This window comes from Oryzias latipes, chromosome 6 (genome assembly GCF_053564925.1).
Source record: "Oryzias latipes strain Hd-rR chromosome 6, Olatipes_Hd-rR_3.1".
Taxonomy (NCBI): domain Eukaryota; kingdom Metazoa; phylum Chordata; class Actinopteri; order Beloniformes; family Adrianichthyidae; genus Oryzias; species Oryzias latipes.
The window spans coordinates 29981627-30004469 of record NC_136242.1 but is presented as its reverse complement, the minus strand read 5'-3'; the positions used below and the strand labels follow the sequence as shown (position 1 = coordinate 30004469).

Below are 22843 nucleotides of genomic sequence, written 5' to 3'. Positions count from 1 at the left end.
ATATCTGGTGTTTTTAACGTCCAATCTCGGATCAACGAATAACATTTCAAAAAATCAAAAAAACTTCAACAGAAATTCACCTGTGGTTGTGGGTGGGACTGTTGGCACAGAGTAGGACTACTTTCATTTCCCATCATCCCCTTGTTTGCACACATTCTCACTATCTTACAGCCCCCTTACAAGACGCGATGCAACAAAAATAGCGAGCAATATTGGAGCCATCCAGATGCCAGCACACACAAGGAAAACAAAGACGTACATGGATCTAGTCGTCTACAAGGGGATAGATCAGGGGGGTCCAACAGGCCCTTGACCCCAAAAGAGATATAGCAGGTTAAGAAAAGGGATGGAAAATTGGTGTGTCATGGACAGTACAGTCTCTGCCCACTAGGCACATCTTGTGTACAAAGACAATTTACATAAACCTTAAAACTAATCAATTATCAGAATTAGTAAAGGCTTGGTTGTTAAAATAAAAATTTCAAGTAAGTAAAAAAAATAAAAATCACAAAATTAAAGTAACAGTGAAGTTGAAAATGAACCCGGAATTGTTTTTTTTTTTTTTTTTTTTGAGTTTTTTCTTACCGAAAAGGGCAGGGATGTCCAGTTAAACTTCGTCTGTTTAGTCTAGTCTATTTTAGCAATCAGCTCTTGTTTTATGAATGATTTTATGTTTTGTACAATTCATCATGTGAACCCCGTTGAGAAAACTGTGTTGTGGTATTGGGCTGTATGAGTAAAATGGAATGGAATTGAAATAATCAAATGCAGCTGAACAACAGATGGATTTAAGGCTTTCTGGAAGTCTGTTCCAGATCTGTAGAGCATAGAAGCTGAATGGAGCTTCTCCATGTTTGACCAGATCCAGATGACCGGAGAGGTCTGGTTGGTACACACTGGGTCAGGAGATCAGTCATGTATTTTGGTGCTAAACCATTCAAAGCTTTATAAAGCAGGAACAGAACCGTAAAGTCTAATCTCTGGCAGAGGATATACCGTTTTGCATTTGGGCAGAGCCAGACTCTGACCAGCAGAAAGTCAGTTGTTCATTATGATCTATGGTGTGGTCTTTGATGGACATTCACACTTCATGTCAACGGCAGACAGACTTTGTGACGGTTGGCTGGTCTACCCTGACTGTGAGCTTCAGACTCCTCTAAATCTGTAACCGTGAATTTACAAAGATGTTCCTGAACATCAGTCATGCTGCAGACAAACTCGGGGGGGTTGTGCAAATGAACGCCGCCCACAAGGTTCGTGAAGCTCCGCCCCCACCACGACACCACCACAAAGCTATCCCTTTTAGCTGGCTGGTGGAAGTGACTCATGACCAAGCGCTTGTGGATCAAATCAGACTTTCATAACGCTCTTTATGTAATTGGAGGGGGAGGTGGACGTGATGATCCTCCACCTGCCTCCCCATCACTGCAGTGCGGCTCGACCTATAAGCTGTTGAGCCTGGGTGTCCTCAAACCTTCTCCAGATGCAGAGCTGTGTGCGACCCCAAAGATCACTCATATCACACACACACTTACTTCCTGCAGCACCGCAAACTGACACACTTCAGCTAATTGTGGCTCCTCCAGCTCACTTTATCTTAAATGGACCAAAAATGACTCAAAGGTCAACAAGAAAATTCTTCTGATAGTCAATACTTTACCTTACAGTTATTTGTATTCCTTTTTTAGAATGTTTCTTTTCACCGTTTATTTCTTTAATTGATCTGAAATATTTCTCTATCTGGATGTCACCATATGTTTGAATAGAATTTTTTCCCATTTCAAAAGCTGTTTACACATTTATATTTTCTGTATATTTGTGGTCTTGTTTCCTTTTCCTCCATGACAGTCTGTCACTCGCTTTGAAGGCCTTCAAGTCGCAAATCTTGCAGTCATAACATGACGTTCTGTCACGTTTTCCTGAGAACGTTTCCATTACGTCATTGCAGAATTAAAAAAGGTTATGTGTTTGATGAGGTTAAGATCCTTTTCTTTTTACTTGAGTTTTGGCTTTCCTGAAAAGTGATGTTTTTTAAACATCACTTTTTTATGGATTTTATTAGGATTTTTATGGATTTTATTTTTTATTTATTAGGGATTTTATTTTCTGGTTTATCTGTGTTCCTTGGAGATGATGATCCTCCTGTGAAAACAGTTTCCTGATGCCTGCTGCCCCAGTTCCTCTGAGCTGCTGCTCTTGCTTTGGTTCTCCAACAGAAGTGAGGTAACACATGGTGGTTAATTTTAGAGCAAAAAATATTAAATTAAGTTAGTGTAGTCCAATAATGTTTAGCAGCAGGACTAGACCTCAACCACCTGAAGGCAATTCATTTGGCATTTTTAGCAAGTGTTTTCACTTTTATCCTTTTCATCATCCACCTTTTTGCAGCTCCTGTTATCCATTCCTTACTTCTTCCTGCAGGTAGCCTCATCATCTATTCATTTCTGTTGCTTTTGTGTTATCTCTGTCCTTTCAGCGTCTCTTAAGACCACAATATGTGAGTGACCCACATTCATGTAATCAACCCCTGCCAACAATAAAAACGGACTGCATGCACTGGGAAGACAGAACTTCTTTGTTGCAGTTTGTGCTGTGACCGACGGGGTTCTTCTTCTGCAGGGTTCTCGTTTTCTGTGGAGTTCTTCTCTTCGTTAAGGTAGCAGGTCGTCCAATGATCGATGGGTCAGCGGCTAGATCCCCGCTCCCCCTAGTCAACTATCGTTGTGTTCTTGGGCAAGACACTTCACCCTCCCTGCCTCCAGTGTCGCTCCACTGGTGTATGAATGCATGCGAATGTGGTGATAGTCAGTGGGGCAGTGGGGCAGTGGGCACGGACTGGCAGCCACACCTCTGTCAGTCTGGCCCAGGGCAGCTTACCATCACCAACTGTGAATGAGGAGTGAATGAATAATGGACACACTGTAAGCACTTTGAGCGTCTGAGAATAGTCAAAACCCTGACAGGTCTACACCTGTAGTTTTATATGGAGACCTTGTACTGAGCCTCTGGTCCACTTTGATGTACACAGACTTGACACATAACCATTCTCTGTTCACATCTTCACCCTTTAAGACCAACTCTGATGAAAATTGTGTTTTTTGCTGTTTTTAACATGGTGTGGCATTTTTCTAATTGTGGAGAAAACATATGAAGAAAAATTAAGCTTTCGTCAGAAATGCAACTCTACAACTGATTTTAATAATTATGAATCAGGAGCAGACAAAAAAGGGTTAAGTGACGTAAAAAGAAGGAATGGCCTTACTCCACAACTCAGATGCAATTTTCCAATAAACCCTTGCCGCTCTGTAGAATCCATGTTCTAGAAAAAGACAGTTTTTTTTAAAACTTTGCCTAGAAATGGCATCATCATAATTAAAAGACGGGGAACGCTGTTAAAATAGACCAAAAGATGATCTTAGTGGGACTTTTACCACAACTGCCCTCGTGGGTGATTGGGGGTTGTCTGAGGGTAAAAAAATGGGCAAACCGAAGTGCTTGGTGTATTGTAAAACTTCAGTAGTTTTGACAAAGGACCACATCAGCTTGAGGTTTCAAACCTGAACTCTGCGTGTTAGGATCTGCTGAATGGCAGCTGCCATGCTGTGATAAGCAGCTGCTTTGACTTATCTCACTTGAGGATTCAGAAAAACCTTGTCTTTCTTCTGTTTCCAACACGAAAAACACTTCAGAGCAGAACAGTGGGGCCAATAAATGCACCAGTAGGAAAGCGGCTTTGCCACCCTCACTTGGTTATTTTCTGCCATTTCAGGTCCTTATGTGACAAATGTGTCTGCAAACTTTGGTAAAAAATTCAAAGTAATCTATGGTCATGTTGCTCCAAACGATTCTGTGAGGATTTGTGTTGCTTGAGATGTTGTCACATTCTGTGTTAAGTTGTGTCCTTTTTTTTGCTAAACTCACACCACATCAGGGAATTTGATTAATTGGTCCATCAGCTCTATTATCCTTATCTTTACTGTTTTGCCATGTCATGTTTAGGGTTTTTCCTTTTGTCATGTTTAGTCATTTCCCTTTTTTATATGTTAGAGTCTAATTGATTAATTTTCTCTCTGTTCTGTTCTCCTGCATCTGTTTTCAGCAGCTGCAGGTACCATGTAAAACAGTTTAAGGCCATGTCACACAGAAACTATATACATGTTGCGCATCTTGCACGGATGAAACTTGGTCATACTTAAATATACACGGAAAAAGGGAGAAAAGATGCAGTCTTTATGTACAAATCTCACAATTATATCATGAATAAACCATGTTAAAACCACGGAAGAAGTATGGATAAACCACGCAAAGAACACGAAAATCAATGTAGAACATGAACCGTGCGTTATTATTGCACTGTTGATATGTGATTTATTAGTGATTTGTGTGTCAATTATATAATTTAAACATGATATGTGCGCCGTATTTATAATATAAAAGCCCATTAGACACACGTGGACTGAGGAACGGTCGTGGAAAGCCACAAATGTGAGTATGCATCTTGCAAAAGTCATGCACAATTACGTAAAAGTTACATAATAACTGCATATAATTCTTACAAATGTGTAAACTGCGTGAATCTCAACCGACCAAAAATTTCGAACAGCACAAAACCAAATTCATGTACAGACGCGTCAGCAGAAACTTTCAACGGACATCTGCACACATCGACGAAGGAACGACAGAAACACTTATGTATTACAGTACAGACCACAAACGTTTGGTCTGTACTGTATGTATATCACGCATTTATCAAGAAAGACCAAAATAATGTACATTGTGGCTGTGTGACATGGCCTTGAGGTAGCTCCATCTCCTCCCCTCACCTCTGCTCCTCTTTTCACGTGTTGCTCTGTGATTAATTCTAAGGTGTAGTCAAACTATGACTATATTTTTAAGTTCAAACTTCAAAATGAAACTGAGTTGTTCGTTTGTGACGCTGGGAAAAATGTGTAAGGACTGGATGAGTCCAAGTCAATGCTTTTGATCAAACATACTTCAGGTGGGGCTTGAATTGATGCACAAATTTAAGTTTTTGCAAATAAATATATCAAGAAAAACTTGGAGAAATATTTTTTTTCTGTGAGGATTTCCGGTGCTTTAAGCCAAATCAGTCAGTTAAGAACCAGGGAGGCATTAAAATGCAAACTGGTTCATTGTTCTGTCCTTTTTTTTGGTCCGTCTCAATGTGTAACCACAAAGCTGCTGCACACAGTGACAGTCTTCCTTCCTGGACAAACCAGTGATAAAAAGTTCAGATGGGAGTGCACGTTATGGCGTTCATTAGGAGTAATCCAATTACTGAGAATCAAACCGCAGTTTATTATGATGCTTTTTTACTGGGAGAAGTAATGAGATTACACTTGTCTCTGGGTTGTGCGCCTGTGTTGTGGGAGCTGCTGCAAGATCACTGAACCCCCAGCACAGAGGCTATGAAGCCCCCAGCACGCACAAACTGATGAGATTAGGAGGACAAGCACAATTCAAACACTTGTTTCATCTGCAGCCAAGGGACTAAAGAGGCACATCAGCATCGGGTTGGACAGTTGTGTTCCTGCGTAAAAGTTGCTTTTTCTGGTTTCTGAGGTTTTGATCTGTATCTGGTTTGACTTCCTGTTATATTTTGTAGAGCTCTATTCTTGATGCATGTTGTTTGGCATGTTGTCTTCCTGATTCCTTTTTATTCCTAGCAGCAACCCCAAGACTTCCAGACTGAAGCTTGTTTATAAAAAAACTTGACAATTGTACGGTGGTCCTGAAATGCAAATCATATCTACAAATCACTTGAAGCACTGATAGGTTTTGTTTTGAATTAGATGGAAAGGATGTTTTACTCGAACTGTGGTGAAGAGTTGACTGAAAAACTTTTGCAGTGGCTGTGGCCAGAAGCTTAAAGAAATATCTTGTGATTGTGTTAATAACGCCATTATTAGCAAAAAAAAAAAAATCCTTTTTTTTAGGACTTTGTTTATACAGAGCGGCAGCAGTTCACTAGAAATTTGCTTCTTGTAAAATGCACATCAGTTTTCTAACATTTAAAAAAGCTATTGGAATAGTTCATGCATGGTGTGACACATACGAATGCACGGTTTTTGAAGCCGGGTTTATTGAAATCATGGGAACTAGTTAAACTTGTAAAAGCACTAATTATGTTTAAAGCCAGAAATAACTTACTTCCAGTTAACACACAACAAATGTTCAAGGACAGAGATGGGGTTACGAGTTAAGAAAACAGCTGAACTTCATAAAGCAATGCTTTAGTACTGCATAAAAATACAATTTTCTTTCTCAATTTGTGATGTGGATTTATGGAACACAAAGGTTTAAAACAAAGAAAACACACAAACAGTGCAAAACATTTCACTTCCACAATCAATCCTTCCAGACTCATTTAGCTGAGGTTTAAAAAATGTACATGTATTAAAAAAACCCGACAAGATAATAATATCTTTATAAGGGACACCACTACAGCTCCAAATGCCCCTACATTTCAGTCAGTTTTTTTAATGTTTGCAACAACGTAAAAATTTAGATGCTCTTTGTTTAGTTCGATCTCTTTATTTTTATTTTTATTGTTGGCTCCTGTTTGAATTTGAGTATAAAGTCAGTCCTACAACCAAAGCTCTGTCACTTTTTTGTGAGCGTCCTTCTTTTCTTTATCAGATCTCCTTGCAGCTAGTAACAGCTTTGCTTAGCTGACAATAATAACCAAAAAGTCAAGGACCTTCGGGTTACAGCGCCCCCTGCTGGTTATGCATAGGACAACCCTTCCAGCAGTGGAGGCATCCAGATTGATTGGACTGTGACATTACATTGTATTTAAATAAAGCTGTCTCCATTACAGGTTTAACTGTAGAGCTGGCATCTGCATGTGCTGCACAAAACAGTCTTTGTCTGCGTGATGTAAAAGAATGTGGATAAGCATCAATGCTTTCTATAAATACTATCTGTGTTTTCTAAAAATAACGTAGATAATGAAAGCAAATATTTTCTTCCAGCGGCCATCTTTAATTGGGCGTGGAGCTTCGCAGACTTGACGTCAGACTCCACCTGAATAAACACTGGTCTTTCCGGTCGCCTGAAACCTGAGGCGGCGTTTACTTGTCTAGAAAGAGGTGGTGCCTGATGCTCACAGGTATGTATGTTCAGAGGTGCAGCTGGACTGGTCCAACCGGTGCTGGCTGGGAAATTTTCCCACAGAGGAAAAAACGCAAGAGGGTACTTGCACTGAAGCAACTGTTTTTTTTAGGTCACTTTTGCAGGTTCTTCCATGTTACTCTACTTGAGTGGTAAAAACCAGTTTTAATCATTAACTCTGACAGCTATTTTCAGAAGAAGCTGCACTTTGATCTTACAAACAAAACAAGAAACACGTGATGCTTTTGTCACCCTGAGAATGACCGTCAGATTAAGGCACGTCCTTGTGTGGATGAGGCCCCAGATTCTGTAAACCCTCACTTATAGTTACTCAGACATGTGACTTGCTGAAGCTCAGTTGACATCAGGTGCTGTTTGTGTCTGTTTACACCAGGTTGTTGAACTTTTACTTCAGCATTTATCGATCATGTGACCTCAGAGCGTGAGACACTGTCAGCAGCTGAGAGGTTTTGGAAAGATGGGACCCAGTTTTTCCTCTACTTCTTTCTGCACTTTGAGAGACTTAATAACAGAAGTGGAGATGACCGCAACAAATCATTCAAAATCCCAATAATTTTGAAGGGATTTGATCGTAGTTTGTGATATTCTGATCTTATTCTGAGTTGTGAAATGAAAAACTGGAGCTGATGTTTGGAGACAAAATGTGACAATCTGCTTTTAAGATGGAAACTGTTTTATTTTGAAAAGAATTTCAGTTAAAATGTTTTTTGCATCACAGTCAATGAAAGAGGATGCAACAAAACACCCAAACAGAGCCCTGTCTAACAGTCTTTCAGTGACTAGTTCAGTTCTGCAGGGTTCTGTGACATGACAGACCCAAATGAATAATCCAGAATAATCCAGCCTCCATTTTGTCTGCACCCAACTTCAACACATTCAATGCACAAAAACAATAAGAAAATAACTCTCTTTTATGATTCCCATTAATGTATTTTTTCTGTGACATTACTTTGCATATGTTGTTTATATTAAGTTTTATTTTTGCACCAGACCTGTTCAGCAGGTCTGTTTCTTCTTCTTTTGTGATCCTATGAAAGTGACCTGAAAATAGGAATAAGAATTTTAAAATGGGTTTCTACAGAATAAGAGCATGTTCCATTTTCTCTGTTTTCTTCCTGGTTGGATTTTTCTTGGTTTAACACATTTTGATTATAATTTGTACTTTAAATATTTTTGTTTCCTATGACTATGTCTAAAAGAGGTGAAAGACTTTTATTTCAGTCAAGTTCACGACAACAGAAAACTGAAACTGAGAGGTGTCATCTGACAGCATAAATTACAAAAACAAATATTTTATCCTACCCCCTCCGCTGTATCAACATTTGGTACAACCCACAAAGCTTTGCCCTCAGACACACCTCACCCTCCATGAGGAAGGACACTGCAGCCAGGTAACTCCTATTGTGGATAACATTGACCTGACTGTGCTTTTGACGGCTCTGAGTAAATCAACTGTTAAACACAAGTTTAATTTTGACCATATGATAGTGTTGGATGACTGTGATGTTCACTGATGAATGAGCAGGATGTTGGCTGAGTTCATGACACCAACCAAAGCTCCTTGTGTTTGTGGAGTTTGTCAGCTTCAGGTAGGTCACCATTGGCCTTTGCTGGTTTTGTCGCAATGTTTATTCAGGTGTGGAGCAACTGTTGTTTCTCTAAGTTCACGAATGAATGAAAATGGGGGTTGAAATCCGACCAGGATGACGCCTGACAGCCTCAGAGGTGCAGTCTCTCACATTTGCATATTGCAGTTTTTAGTGAGACGATGGCAGAAAGAAGATATCTAATATATGTTAGCCTTAAAGCAGAAACGTTGATATACAGAATTTTCAGTCATAACTAGACTCATCATGACTGCTACCAAATCAGAGTTTTGGTTTGTCCAGTCTGGCTTTTTTATGATTTCCTTTTAACAGTGGTGTCCTCCTTGGTCGTCTCCCATGATGTCCATTCTGTGCGATCTGACACTGATGCACGTTGATTTAGGAGTTCACCTTTATTGTCTTTGGAGGTTGTTCTGGGCTCTTTGGATACAGTTGGAACTATCCATCTCCTCAATTTGTCATCAATTTCCTCTTCCTGCCACGTCCAGGGAGGTTGGCTACTGTCCCGTGGGTCTTAAACTTCTGAATAATATGTGCCACTGTTGTCACAGGAACTTCAAGCTGCTTAGAAATGGTTTTATAGCTTTTACCTTTACGATGTTTGTCTATAATTTTGTTTCTAATGTCCTGGGACAATTCTCTCCTTGGCTTTCTGTTGTCCATGGTCAGTGTGGTTCACACCATTTCACCAAAAAGCAATGTGACTATTTGTCTCCCTTTAAATAGGCAGACTGACTGATTATGGGTTTGAAAACAGCTGTGATGTCAATTAAAGGACATCCCTGAGTTCATCATGACCCCCTGGGCAATTAGTTCTCAGTCTTTTATGGAGGGACCATCATTTTTGTCCAGCCCTATTTCATTAGTTTGTTTTTTCAAATAATTCTGTTAATCAACAACTCAACAGTAATGGCTGATTTTGATTATTTAATTTTCAATAAAGTTTAATTTATTGTTTCTTTTGAACGTTTCAAGTCATTTCAGTGAGCATTGTGGACTTTCTTTCTTTAACTGAGGGGTACCAACAATTTTGTCCACCACTGTAAATACCTTTAAATTGCACAGAGGTGGATTTAGATGAGTCTCTGGATTTTACAAGACAACTGAGAGTGAAATTGAGATCAAACAACGTTGTGGTCTGTTGATTGACAGGTGATTTTGATTGCCATCTCCAGGCTGGGCTCTCTGAGCATGCTCCCACACCTGTGGAGTTCAGATGTCCCTCACGTGTGTCGGATTTTGGAAGTGCTGAAATTGGATGCAATTTTGCAGAGGAGATGTTGCCCTCAGGAGATTAGAAAAATAATCATGCACAAGTTTGTTAAAGGTGAAGGCTGTAAGAGCATCATTGGTTGACAGGTTCCCATGGACAGGAAGGTTTCTATCCATCCGCTGGCTCAGAGGAACATCAGCAGGTTTTAATCCGGCTCTTTTAAGAGTTATTTGTCAGCAACCTCTGGACTTAGAGAAAGCGGGTTTTTCCTGCTGAAACTATTCTCAGGAAACCAAAGTTTTCATAATTCCTACTGGTTATGGACACAAGTGCAGGGTTTGCATGACATTTAAAAAAGCAGGTCAGTCAAGAATGCTAATTGCTAATTTGTTTTTGAATGCTCTGTTTGTGTTTTGATATTTAAGAGGTCTGTTCTCTGAACCCAGCAGGAACTTGGTGTATAAACTAATTCATTATGAATTGACTTTTTCCACTAGTCGTTCTGAAAATACCCAGATTAATTATGGTGACGTGAGGTTTGAGTCACATGACCATGTGCAGTGGGTGACCTGTCTCACACTTCTTCAGCATTTAATTTTATTTACGCTTTATTGTGTTCTTTAAATACTCAGTTACGTGTGGACTTCTGGTAGTTTGGAGAGGACAGTTGGGTGTGACACATTATTAAACAGCCTGAATGACAAGAAAATCTGTCAGCAGGGCAGAATATGTTCTATCCTACAAGCAACTTTAGCACTCAAAGTCTCCAGAAGTGCTGCCAGAGGTTCTGTCTGCTGACACTTAAGGCAGGCAGATGCTTGGGACCCCAGGCAAGTAGGGGATCCCAAGGCTGAATCGTTACAAGAGGGAATGAAGAATGTGCAGTCACAGGCGTAAACCAATGGAGAACTCCCCAAATGCGGCCCTCCTTTGCTCTCACTTTGTAGCAAAGGTGATTTCATGTAAAACCAACAGGTGGAGCAGTTGGAGTGAGGAGAAGTTATGTGTCTGACACTGAGAAAACAAGAATAAAAGAAAACGAGACAGAGGGGAGAAAGTGCAGACAAAATAATCCACCAAGAAAAGCTTACTGTTTTGTTTGATTTCAATCTGTTATATGGTATTGTAAAGGACTGAACCAAAAAAGCGCAAACCATTTTAAACTTTATAAAGTTTTATCTAAAAACTGCAGTCAATTGATGCAAATTCAAAAAAACGATTTTCATTGGTTGAAATGATCATCTTCTGTTCCTTTCGGGGTCACAGTGTTGCTGGAGCCTATCCCGGCCACCTGTGGGCAAAGGTAAGAAAGGTCTAGGTGCCTCAGTTTCAGGTCCCCCAGGCCAGGACTTGAACCAGGGGCCTTTTTGCTGTGAGGCAAGAGCACTAAGCACTGTCGCTTTTGTTTGAAATGATCAAATCAACTTTGTGCAGTGCCAAGCGCCTTACTATTGAAAACAACGAAAAACAGAATTTAAAATGGAAACCCAACCTACCCTTTACCCCCCCCTCCCCTCCCCTCCCCTCATGGTTACCACATACATCTCATGAACCTGCACACAATGAATACTCATAAAATAAACTTGAGGCTTGCCTATGCTGCAAAGAAACAGTATGGGTTCATGTGCAGAATTTAACTTTTCCATCAGACCAGACTGCTTTGCTGATCCAGATGTTAAATAGTTGGGCTAATTCTCATATAGCACCTTTTTTACCTTAATTACGGCTCAAAATGATTTACAGAAGATCAAAGCACACTTATGTCAGCTCAGCACACGGCATTAACCTGTAGCCACCAGGAGCAACAGGGGGTTCAGTGTCTGGCCCAAGGACACTCTGACACCGCCAAGGCCGGAACTGAACCTCTGATAAGAGGTTGAGAACAGCAGCAATAACCTGCTTCCTGAGATTACAGGATAAAGAGCTGCAGCACAAATGTATGTTAACGACCCACTTCAATGAAAATCCTGTTTTTGGTGTTTTTAACATGTTTTTGATCATAATTTCAAGATTTTAATTGCGTTTCTGGATATTTCTTTGTTCAAACTGTTGTGAATCGGGAGCGAGACTGAAAAAAGTGACGAAAAACAGCGGATCACAAGCACCCTGATGCATCCACTTGTAGATGACTAGATCCATGTACGTTGACATTTTTAGTAAGATGTTTAATCAAATTGTGTCAAAAGGTAAATCAAAGTGAAGGGTGAACAGGATAAAGGCAGTGATGCGCACGCAGCCTTGTTGCGCATGTATTTCGATTTAGACAAATCCTTCTGTGGATTCAGCAAAAAATAAGGAAAGTTCAGGAATATTTCCTGTAGTGTAAAACATCTTACAGATGCAGCCTTCTCTCTTTACTAAGTCCTCGAGTCGAATCTGCTGGATAGCACAGCCTGCCTTGCTGCTCATAAAATCGGCTTCCCTTAGGTGGTTTAAGAGCTAATATGAACCACTTGGTGTGACTTTATACAAACACTTTCATGTGTTTTTAAATATAATTTGGGATGTCAGCCCAAAAGGAAATGTTGGCCCTAACAAAACGTGTCCTTAATCAAAGGTCTCTTATTTTGGAATGGAGCGTAAAATCTTTTTGGCTTCACATGAAAAATTAAACCAAATGTCTACAAATTAAATTGAACAACAGACAGGATCTAAACGATAAGATCGTTTAGTTGTGTAATGAAAACGAATACAAAGTCCTGCAAAATCAGACAACCCAGCTGGATGTTGGAGCGTTAGTCAATCTGGAAGTTTTCTCGTTTGAGCTGCAAACGTTCATCTTTTCCACATTTTTATTCCCCTTTGGTGTTTTCGTTTGCTTGACTGGTACAGATCTGTGAAAGCAAGAGGTCTACAGAACAACAAAAGTTCATAAGAAGACAGTTCAGCTCAGTTTGTTTCCGTCAGATCTTCTGTGGTCCTGAAGTGAAAGTGAAAGCCCGTGGACGCCCCTGCGCGCGCACCACACATGTGGGAGATCTTTTTTAAGCGCAGGGCTCCCAGTCGTCCTCCTGCCCGCTGCACCTCTCTTTTAATTGGCTGTCAAAAATAACCACCTCATCCGGCTCCGCGGAGCGGGAGCCCGTGGGGAGGCATCCGCCGCGCGCCTGCAGTGAAGGATCGTGCGTGGGTCTGCGCGCAGCAGCAGAGCGACCCGCGCCTCGCTGCAGCAGTGTGGGCCGCCTAAACATCTTTATGTAAAACTCATGTAGGAGGGCGGCTCGTGGATCTGAAGATGAAGAGGCTGCAGCTCTTCATGCCTTCACGATGACTCTACTATCTTTGGCACCCCCTCCAACACACGCGCGCACCCAAAGAGTCAACTTCTTTAGTTTAGGTAAAAAAAAAAAAAAAAAGATGAGTGAGTTTATTTCCTCCTCGTGTCCTCTCTGATAACTCTTCAGCAGCTGCATAGGGCCTGACTTACCAGCAGGTGGCAAAAGTGCTACCTCCTTCAATTCAGCCAATCAGAGGCCAAAGAGGGAGTCCGGAGGCGGGACATAGCCAGGAGAGCAGAGATAAAAAGTCAAGAAGAAAGAGTCGAGCGGCGCAGCGGCAGAGAGGAGGCCGGTGGAGCGGAGGAACAGCAACAGGTCATCAGACAGGAGGAGGAGGAGGAGGGCAGCTGCTTCCTTCTCTCTGCAGCTTCGCTTCTGAGACTGGAAACTTCCTGGAAGCGGATCTGAGCTGGGAGGGTCAGGACGAGGAAGGAAGTGGAGGAAGGAGCTCCCGCTCCTCCCCGCCGAAACTCGCACAAGACTTTCAGCTTCCTGGAGTGTCGTGAAGTGAAGCCCGGAGGAGGCGCACTTCCTGTGCGCGCGTGGAGAGCTGTCAGCGCAGAGCCGCGCGCGCCAGTGAGGATGGCCGGACGCCGAGCGGACCGCCTGAGCGCCGCGCGGACCCCACAGCAGCCCCGCCTGTGAGCGCGCGCGCGCACAGAGCCAGCTCATGGAGGAGCAGTCCGCGCTGCTCTCGGCGGAAGATCCGCTCGCCCCCACCACGGCTCCGGAGCTGCCGGCTTCCGCACCCCCACCGCAGAACAGCAGGACATTCACCGGCCTGAGGATCTTCTGCAGGAGGTGAGCCTCTCACGCACGCCCCTCGGCTGTCAACACATCTGGGCACGCAGCTCTTAGGTCACATCAGGTTAAAAAAAAAACGCAAACACTTTCAGAGAAGGCTCTGTCTAAAACTGAAAAACATACTCTGGGATTCAAACCAACAACCTCTGTTTTGAGAAGCTGCAGATGAGCCGCCTGGAGGAGCTCCTGCTGTCCATCATACAAGGAAAAGATGGAAACAAACGAGGAGCTGTAAGCTGTTAGATCAAGTATGACCTGGTCAGAGAGGCCAGAGGTGGATGGGTGACGGATCTGCATGCGGGACCAGGACCCCTGAAGGTCTCTCAGCTTTGGTCAGATCCCTCCACATTCCCTGGACTCCTCAGAGACAATCATCTGCTTTCCTGTTATTTACCTGGATTGATCAGATCGGGTGTTCTGAAGAAGTCACCCTTTGATTGTCTATCCGAGGAAACTCATCCAGGGTTTTTAAATCATGCTGCGGCACCAAACATATTTCTGACAACGTCCCGTTTAGATTGGAGAGATCCAAACTCAGCAGAACATTGGGTCTAAACCTGCATGCATGCTCACATGAAGAGCTGCTCCTCATGGTGAACACATGACCCACAAGTAAATACCACGTGATCCTAGGTTTTACATTGATTTATTATTAAAGCAGATTTAATTTTCTTTATGAATAGAGTTTATTTTGTTTAAAAATAAACAAAAAAGCAGATGGAAGTTTTTACTTTTGTTTCCTTGCACAAAAAATTGCAGTTTAAACGGTTTTACTGCTACAAGTTCTCTAATATAATGCAAGTAAATATTTTGCAGTGCGGTTATAAGAAATAATCCGGCTCAGCTATCATACATCTTCTTGAGCAGCAGAATGGAGGAAACACCTTTTGTGTTTGTCTTTGAATACGGCGAGGTTGCTGTTGCCGCACACACCAGGAGGCATCTCGCTGCCTTCAGGATATGCTTTGGAGCGGTTAGGATTGCTCAGACCCTGTCGTTGGACCTGCTGGGGTTTCAGAGGAGCGTCGCCGAGCGTGGAGTCAGCATATCTGTTGAGCACCTGCTGGTCTCCCCATGCTCCACAATTCCAAGCTTCTTCTGTCCTCTAAGGACAAGCTGAGAAAAGCCTTTAAGAGGTCTCTGAAGTCATCTGATGCAAGCCCTGATTCAGACGCTCCGCTCAGAGCTCCTTTCTGTGCTTTTTGGTTGTCTGGAAACTTCAGTTATGGAGGTGGATGTGAGCGTCACACATGATGTGGAAAATGAGATCCAGCAGAGGAGGAGATGACTGCTGAAGTCTGAGGGCATCAGTCCGCTCCATTAGTTTCTCACAAGCTTGAGTCAGATGTGGAGCAGGTTCTTCACCGGTGACGTTGGGGGGTGATGCTGGACAGCAGCCTCTCTTTCTCCTGTGATGATTCGTTTCTACCTTTTTTGATCAGTCAGTGAACTGAAAGATCAGTTTTACTCGGAGCAGACGGCGACATCACGGGACTGACGCTCAGAAGACGCAGGAGGTTTCTCTGTTTCATCAGATGTTTGGTAGAATTGAGTTCGGGGCTTCAATATTTATTCTGCCCAGTTTACATTTTTTTAAGGTTCTTCCGAAGCATTAAATTTGTGCAAATTGAAACGGATATAATGGCAAATTTCTTCTTGGACACTGAGTTTTAGTGCTCACATTAAAGCCACGACTTGCCGTCTCTTCAACTCTGACATCTCATGTCCCGACGAGGCTGAGGGAAGCTGATTCATGTCTTCTCCTGCTGGCTGAGCTTCTCTAACAGTTTTCTGTCTCAGATCTCTGCTTAACCAGAACCGGGAGGACCGACCTCATTACTCCTGTTTTCAAGTCTTTACACTCGACGGCAGTGTAAACGGCCAGTGGTATTTATAGTGGTATTTTAATTATGATTATGCTGCCATTTTCTAGGACATAATTTCTGCAGAGTGACAGTAGTTTATTATAAACTAACCACTGAGTTGTGGGTGTGAATGTTGGTGTGGAGTAAGCCTTTCCTCAGTTTCCTTCATCTATCTGTTAAAACACTCCCGCTAGTTTGGGAAATGAAGACGTTCATGGTTCCATTGGTCTGCAAGAGGATGCATCAGACTGAAGCGGAGCAGGGACCCAGCACATTTTCCATGCAACATCTAGAAGCTTTTGCTAACGGCATGTACTCGTTTGCTCTTGATTCACAATAATTTGAATAAAGAAATACTCAGAAATGCAATTTTAAGCTAAATTTTCTTTATATCCCCTCCATCATTAGAAAAATCCCACAGCGTGTTAAAAACACTTAAAACACCATTTTCATCTGAGAGGGACTTTTACGGTGTAGGGCACATGTGGCAAACTCGAGGCCCGCGGGGCAAATGTGGCCCGCCATGTCATTTTATGTGGCCCGCGAGAGCATAAAGGTTTTTAATTTCTTAACATAAAAATTGGTGTGTATTTATTCATGTCTAGGAGGAATCTGACGTGAAATATCAGATTGGGCTTAAACACTGTCCATAACCTAACCTGACAGAATCAAATTTAAAAGTATTTATGCTAGAGTAACAAGCAAAAATATGTTTTCCATGCAACTGTAACTGTCACTTTAAAAAGTTATAATAAATAAATTCGTTATTCAACATTAAGGAGTAGGTATATTTATTTTTCATTACATTTAGTTACATGTATAGGTTACATCTGGCCCTTTGAGGACAACCTCTATGCTGATGTGGCCCTTGGTGAAAATGAGTTTGACACCCCTGGTGTGGGGCTTAAACACCAGCAGAGCTCTGAGATCCACAGGAAGCCATCAGCTGGTTGAACGGAGTCTGAACCCAACAGTGTGAAGCTGCAGTTTCCTGAAGAACTCAGATCCTGACTGTTTGGATCTTTATTTAGGTCCAGACTCAAAACGTTCCTCCTCTCTGCTGCTTCTGATTAAAATAGGGGTCTGTTGTGTTTTACTGCCGTTTTCCCCCTCATTTATTTTCATGTTTTTCCACACATATTTTTTACGTCTTTGAATTCTCTCTGTGTAGGAGCGCAGTGCAGTTCGCACTGACGTGTGCATGGTTTGTCGTTCTGTCTGTTCTGTGAAACTTTACCACAGCTTTTGTCTTGTATTTCTTGGTAAAAGTGAAAGGAAGTTGTTCAAAATATTTGGGTGGAAAGAAACTTTAGACTATAGCTGTTTTAAAACACATGAAAAGGTATTCCCTTGGGCTGTGGTGCAGTGTCCTGCTGCTCTGGTCCGGTCACAGTCTGGTTGTGTGAGGAAGAGGAAGAGCATTTGTAGTAAATATGTGGCCAAAATGACTTATGACTGTGGGTGGAGGTTATGAAAGATAACTTAAGGAAAAGCAATAAAATGAGGATAAAAATCATTTTGGAACGAGAACAACTTGCATAATTGAAATGTATGAGACGAGTTCAGAGCACTGGTTGATAACTGGTTTGTCCTCGTTTGTCGTGCTTCGGAAAGCTTGTGGTCCTGAGGTTTGTTGCAGAGCCAGAAGATGCCCGATCTTCTAGAGGTTCTGCAGTTTCTTTGGAAAACCAATCAACTATCTGTTGCAGCTCAGCTCTGATCCATTTCCAGATTGAAAAGTCTCCAAACAATCAACTGTTGTCAGCGCAGAGGAGGAAATGCAGGGTTGTGGTGGGTGTCCAGTCCCCACATGCAGAAGACCTCCCCTCTCAATAATCTGATGGGTCAGGAGTGTTCGGGATCTGATGCTGAGAGGGCAGCAGATGAGCTGCAGCCTTCCAAGAACTTGCAGACGTTTTACCAGATTCATGAAAGCTTTAAGGTGTACAGATGGGCTTCATCCAGAAGCTGTAGTATCTGCAGGTCCCTCATGAAATTGTCTCAGATGTTTGCTTTCGTCCGGCAGGTACTGCATTGTGTGTGTGTGTGTTTTTTTTTTTTCTGTGCACGTGCAGTGTGTAAAGACTTTGCAAACTGGTGTTTACATGGAGACTTCCTCTTTGGCTGTGACTCTTAAGTAACACATCGGTGAGTCACAGCGCGTGCTTGCTGTTTATCTGCGCGCCTTCACTTCCTGCGTGGATCCCACTCAGTTAAAGTCGCACGCATTTAGCGAGGGGTGGGCAGCAGATGGGGCCTCGCTTGGCAAGCATTTGGAGGTGTAAACCCCTGCAATCCAGCCCCTGAGGCTGAATGCTGAGCGCTGAATCCCATAGTAAGGGTTCACCCCAAGCCTTTCCGCCTCAGAGCAGACTCTTCAATTCAGCCACTGAGCTGCTATGAAGGAGGACTTCTTGAAAAATGGAGGTCAGCCCTGAAATATGAGCAGCAGGAAGTTCCTGTGTGGCGCAACCTCTTACCTGGCAGCTGCTGTCATCGTGATGCTCCGCTGTGAAGAAAAGCTCCACATTCAGGTTCTTCAGATGCTTCTTTAATCAGCTCCCCCTAATTATAGCTGCTATTAACAGACCAGCAAAGCAATTAATTAAAGGCGTTCATTTTTAGGGCCTGATGGGAAAGTTTGACTCCTGAGGAGAAGATTCAATCTACCGCTCTCAAAGGAGGAGGAGGAGGAGGAGGAGGAGGAGGAGGAGGAGGAGGAGGAGGAGGAGGAGGAGGAGGAGGAGGAGGAGGAGGAGGAGGAGGAGGAGGAGGAGGAGGAGGAGGAGGAGGAGGAGGAGGAGGAGGAGGAGGAGGAGGAGGAGGAGGAGGAGGAGGAGGAGGAGGAGGAGGAGGAGGAGGAGGAGGAGGAGGAGGAGGAGGAGGAGGAGGAGGAGGAGGAGGAGGAGGAGGAGGAGGAGGAGGAGGAGGAGGAGGAGGAGGAGGAGGAGGAGGAGGAGGAGGAGGAGGAGGAGGAGGAGGAGGAGGAGGAGGAGGAGGAGGAGGAGGAGGAGGAGGAGGAGGAGGAGGAGGAGGAGGAAGGTGCATCCTCATCCTCTCTGGATAGAAACAGCCAGGAATGTGAAGCAACCATTTTGGTTTTCCTCTCCTTAAAGAACACAAATGAGTCTGTGATGGTCAGGGGTGTAACGATTTATTTTAACAATTCGATTCATTTCGTAATTTGTGGTTGACGATACGATTCACTGAACTAAAATCGATTCAGGACATCTTTAACCAAAACTTCAGAGATAAATACCTGAGTACTGAACAGTGCAGGGGAAGTTTTCCAGATTCCTTGGGTTTCTTCTAGATAATCAAGTTTAAATTTAATATGTGTTCAAACAAACAAGTAAACAATAATTGAATAAATAAACCTACCATGTCTCAATCCAAAAGGTATTTTCTTAAAAAGATTATCAAACGATTTTATGATGGTAAAGGGTCAATTCGATTAACAACTTGCTTCAGACAGATCAATCTGGTTATATTGTAGGAATATAAGTTAATTAATTGTTACACTCCTAGTGAGGGTTTGTCTACCTCATGCACATTTGACTAAACCTGCTCCTGAATTCCTCAACTTGGTGTTGGTCTCATCTTTACAGGATTGTAATCGTTTCCATGTTCTGCCCAAACGCTGCTGTTTGAGCTGCTGCTGTTATAATGGGAGCTGCAGCTTTTTATTGTATTTCTTTAATACAATGAAGCTAAGGATGGATGTTTATTTACATAAAGTTCTTTAATGCGTTTCCCGCTTAAGAAGTGAACCATTTTCGCATTGTGTAGCGATGAATATTCTGATTTAAAAAAAAAAAGAACAATTAGACATGCAAACCTAATTCATGGCTCCTCATAGTTAGAAGTCAGAAGCTCATAAGGCATTACATATATAGAGGTTTATGTCTTTATTAAAAAAGACGTTCATTCTTCTAGTGCAGGTTCTCACTGTACTGTTACAAAATAACAAAGAATTTGTGCTGAAAATGTTGGAAAAACCTCATATAATTATATTATCATTGTTATCAAATCTTTCCTGGAGTTTGACACCTGTGACATACGTTGATTTAGTCGTCTAAGCGTGTATTCAGACCAAAGCTTGTGAATATAACCACGTGACTAAAAATCTTCTCACTCATTGGTCGGGAGTTACTAGGGTGGGTCAAAAGCACTTTGTAATGCTTGTCAGGATAGTTCACTGATTCAAACTTTATATTTCAATGACCAATTTTAAACGCCCGTATCAACGGCCCTCGTCAGCTTGGGTGTTTTCACTCTGAAAATGTTTCCAGTCTAAATACACCTTTAAAAGTGGATGCACCAACAGGGTGCTTGTGCCCAGCTGATTTTCTACATCACAAGTACAAACTTTCTCCAATGGCATTTTTTTTGTCTGCTCCTGATTCACATCAATTTGAATAAAAAAAAAATACTCGCAAAAGCAGTTTTGAGTTTAATTTTCTTTTGGATATGTCCTTCATCATCAAAAAATGCTGCAAGAACATGTTGAAAAAAACTACAAAACACCATTTTCACTTTAGTGGGTATTTAGAAGACTTCATGAAGGAAATAAAGCCATAGTTTAGTTTATTTCCACCTCAGTCTTTTCGTCCATCTCTGCTTGAACAGTGTTTACAACAAAGCTTGTAAAATAGGAGATCAAAAATGTTGCATGAACATTTTTTGATCCTCATTACTAATCATAACGACTAATCATTGCAGCTCCAGGGAAAAGAAAGAAGCAGGTTGACCATGACAGATGCTAGAACATTAACTGACACTCCAAACCCCATCTGGCGTTCTAACAATTGATCAGTGATCAAAGTTTGTATTCATGGATGGCTTTATTCTCCCTTAAAAAAAAGAAAATGAAAGGCTTGCTTAGTGTTTACGACGTTTGAATCAGTAGAAACTGTGGAAGGTGAGCAGCAGGTAACTGACGGCAGATAAGTGGTTAGGGGCACCTGCTGCCTCCTCAGGCTTTTTTATTTCACGTTTGAAGCTTCACAGATGCAACATGTCAGGAATTGTGAAATATTCCTAAAGAATTGCAGAAAAGAAGTCAAACTTCAACTGTAAAGATGCCGCATAAAAATGACCAGAAAGCGGAGCGTGTCCAGCTTTTGCTAGAAATCAGGTCCTGTTTTAAAGAAGTGAGTTCTGGAGATGTATTTTTACAACCTAATTAGATGCTCTGAAGCGGCACAGAGCCTCGCCGCTGAGGGACGCCGATCTGACGTGAACCTGACCTGAACGCACTTGACACCGACTCCTCTGCGAGTCCCGGGATGAGGTCAAGTCCTGTTAGAGGACTTCTGTCTAGATCAGGTGCTGCTCTGAACCTGACTCCTGAGCTCTTATGTTTCATCGTAGCCTGACACTCCAGCTCAGGCCACGCCCCCTCAGTGATATCTCACCTCTGATGCTTGATGGAAAACTCTTGCTGCTCCATCACCCAAAGGGGCGGGGCCAAAGTGATGATGGCAGGTAAAAAAAAGAGCTGAAGTTCTGCAGGTGAAGCTTCCATTCAGACTTATCTGATCAAATGGCTGAAGCTAACAGAGCAGCAGATCGTCTGACTGCACACCTGATGGTGAGAATCAAAGAGTCGATCTTTGTCTAAGCGCTAAAAAAGAATGCCTGCATGTTCTGTTGCCTCTAGTTTCCTGTCAGTAAATAATTTACATAAAATTCTCGTGCGTGGGGCAGTTATGGGAAAATGATGCAAAAGCAAGTTTTTTGGCAGTCAAATAAAACTTAACCCAAACTCTGTATCTACATTTATTTTGACATCATGGAGAAAGTGAGCAGAACAGTGTGAGACTTCACATCCTGGCATTTCTACGTCAGTGTCTGAAGGTTCTGTGGAATCCATCCTGTCAGTGACAAGTGGAGTTTTTTTTTTTTTTGCTGGATCTGTGAATGAGTGCGGCGTTTGGCCCCTCAGGGGGTGTTTTGGGCTGTCAGCTGATCGTGGAGCTGCGTGGCCCCGTGTGGCGGTTCCCCCTGGAGTTCCTTAATGTCAGCGATCTGCCAACACTTCCCTAATGAGTTTATGATCCTTTGATCGTCAGCGGCTGATGATGGAGGATCACATGGCTGCATGATGCAGAGACAACACCAACATCAGAGGTCCCAAAACCATCTCAGATCTCCGTTCTGTGGCTCGTCATCTTGATGTTTGGCCTCAAAAGCAGACTTCAACTTTTACATTCATTTAAAATAAAATCAGATATGAAACTAAAAATGTTCATCATGAATATTCTGATTCAGTTGGATTCACGTAGGAAAACAAAATAAGTAAAAATTGTAATTTAAAGAAGCATTTCAGAAATAAAAAAATGTTTAAAAAAATGATAAAAAAGCTTTTTGAAGTAATGAAAGAAATGATAAACCATAGAGTTTGAAGTGAATTCTCTCTTCTCGAGTGTTTTGATGAGCTTCCTTGATGAAGACCATCCTCCTTGTTCACATCTGCTTTGTCATTAATTGTTCCGTTTCATTTTCTCCCAAACATTCGTGGGACCAAAAACACTTTGGGTCACTCAGCTGATCAGAGTTTGACCTAAGCAGAGATGAAGATCATCCTGAGACATAGTTTCATAATCTGCAAAAAATGTGGATTCTTTAAAAAAAAAAAAAAATCTTCCAGACCAAAATTCAGCTTCATGTTCTTCCTCAGTCTTCATCAGTGTTCTTCAGTCCATGGCTGCTCTAGTGAAGAGCTCTCTGAAGCTTGTTGGTCTTCAGCTCTTCGTGACGGTTTGCATCTTCTCTGGATCAAGCAGCTGATTTCTGCTCTTCAGGGTCTGTCTGCACATTTCCACTTTGTAAGATAAAGTCAGTATGAGACTGAAAGCCTCTGATCTTCTTGAGTTGTCCTCAGCTGACGGCTCTCACAGAGCTGGTCCAACGTTTTGA

The 22843-nt window shown here is 42.2% G+C and overlaps 1 protein-coding gene across 4 annotated transcripts in view; it reads left to right on the top strand.

Annotated features, from left to right (window-relative positions):
- The first annotated feature begins 8499 nt into the window (after positions 1-8499).
- Positions 8500-22843, top strand: part of dgkzb (diacylglycerol kinase, zeta b) — a 62356-nt gene continuing 48012 nt past the window's right edge. For 2 of the 4 annotated variants that reach the window (XM_078948961.1, XM_023956008.2), the window contains exon 1: positions 12942-14054. In XM_078948961.1, the coding sequence (XP_078805087.1) occupies positions 13924-14054 (131 nt within the window). In that variant the 5' untranslated portion in view covers positions 12942-13923. Of the gene's footprint in view, positions 8745-12941; positions 14055-22843 lie in introns of those variants that run through there. The other 2 variants (XM_078948962.1, XM_078948963.1) reach the window with 2 other exon arrangements.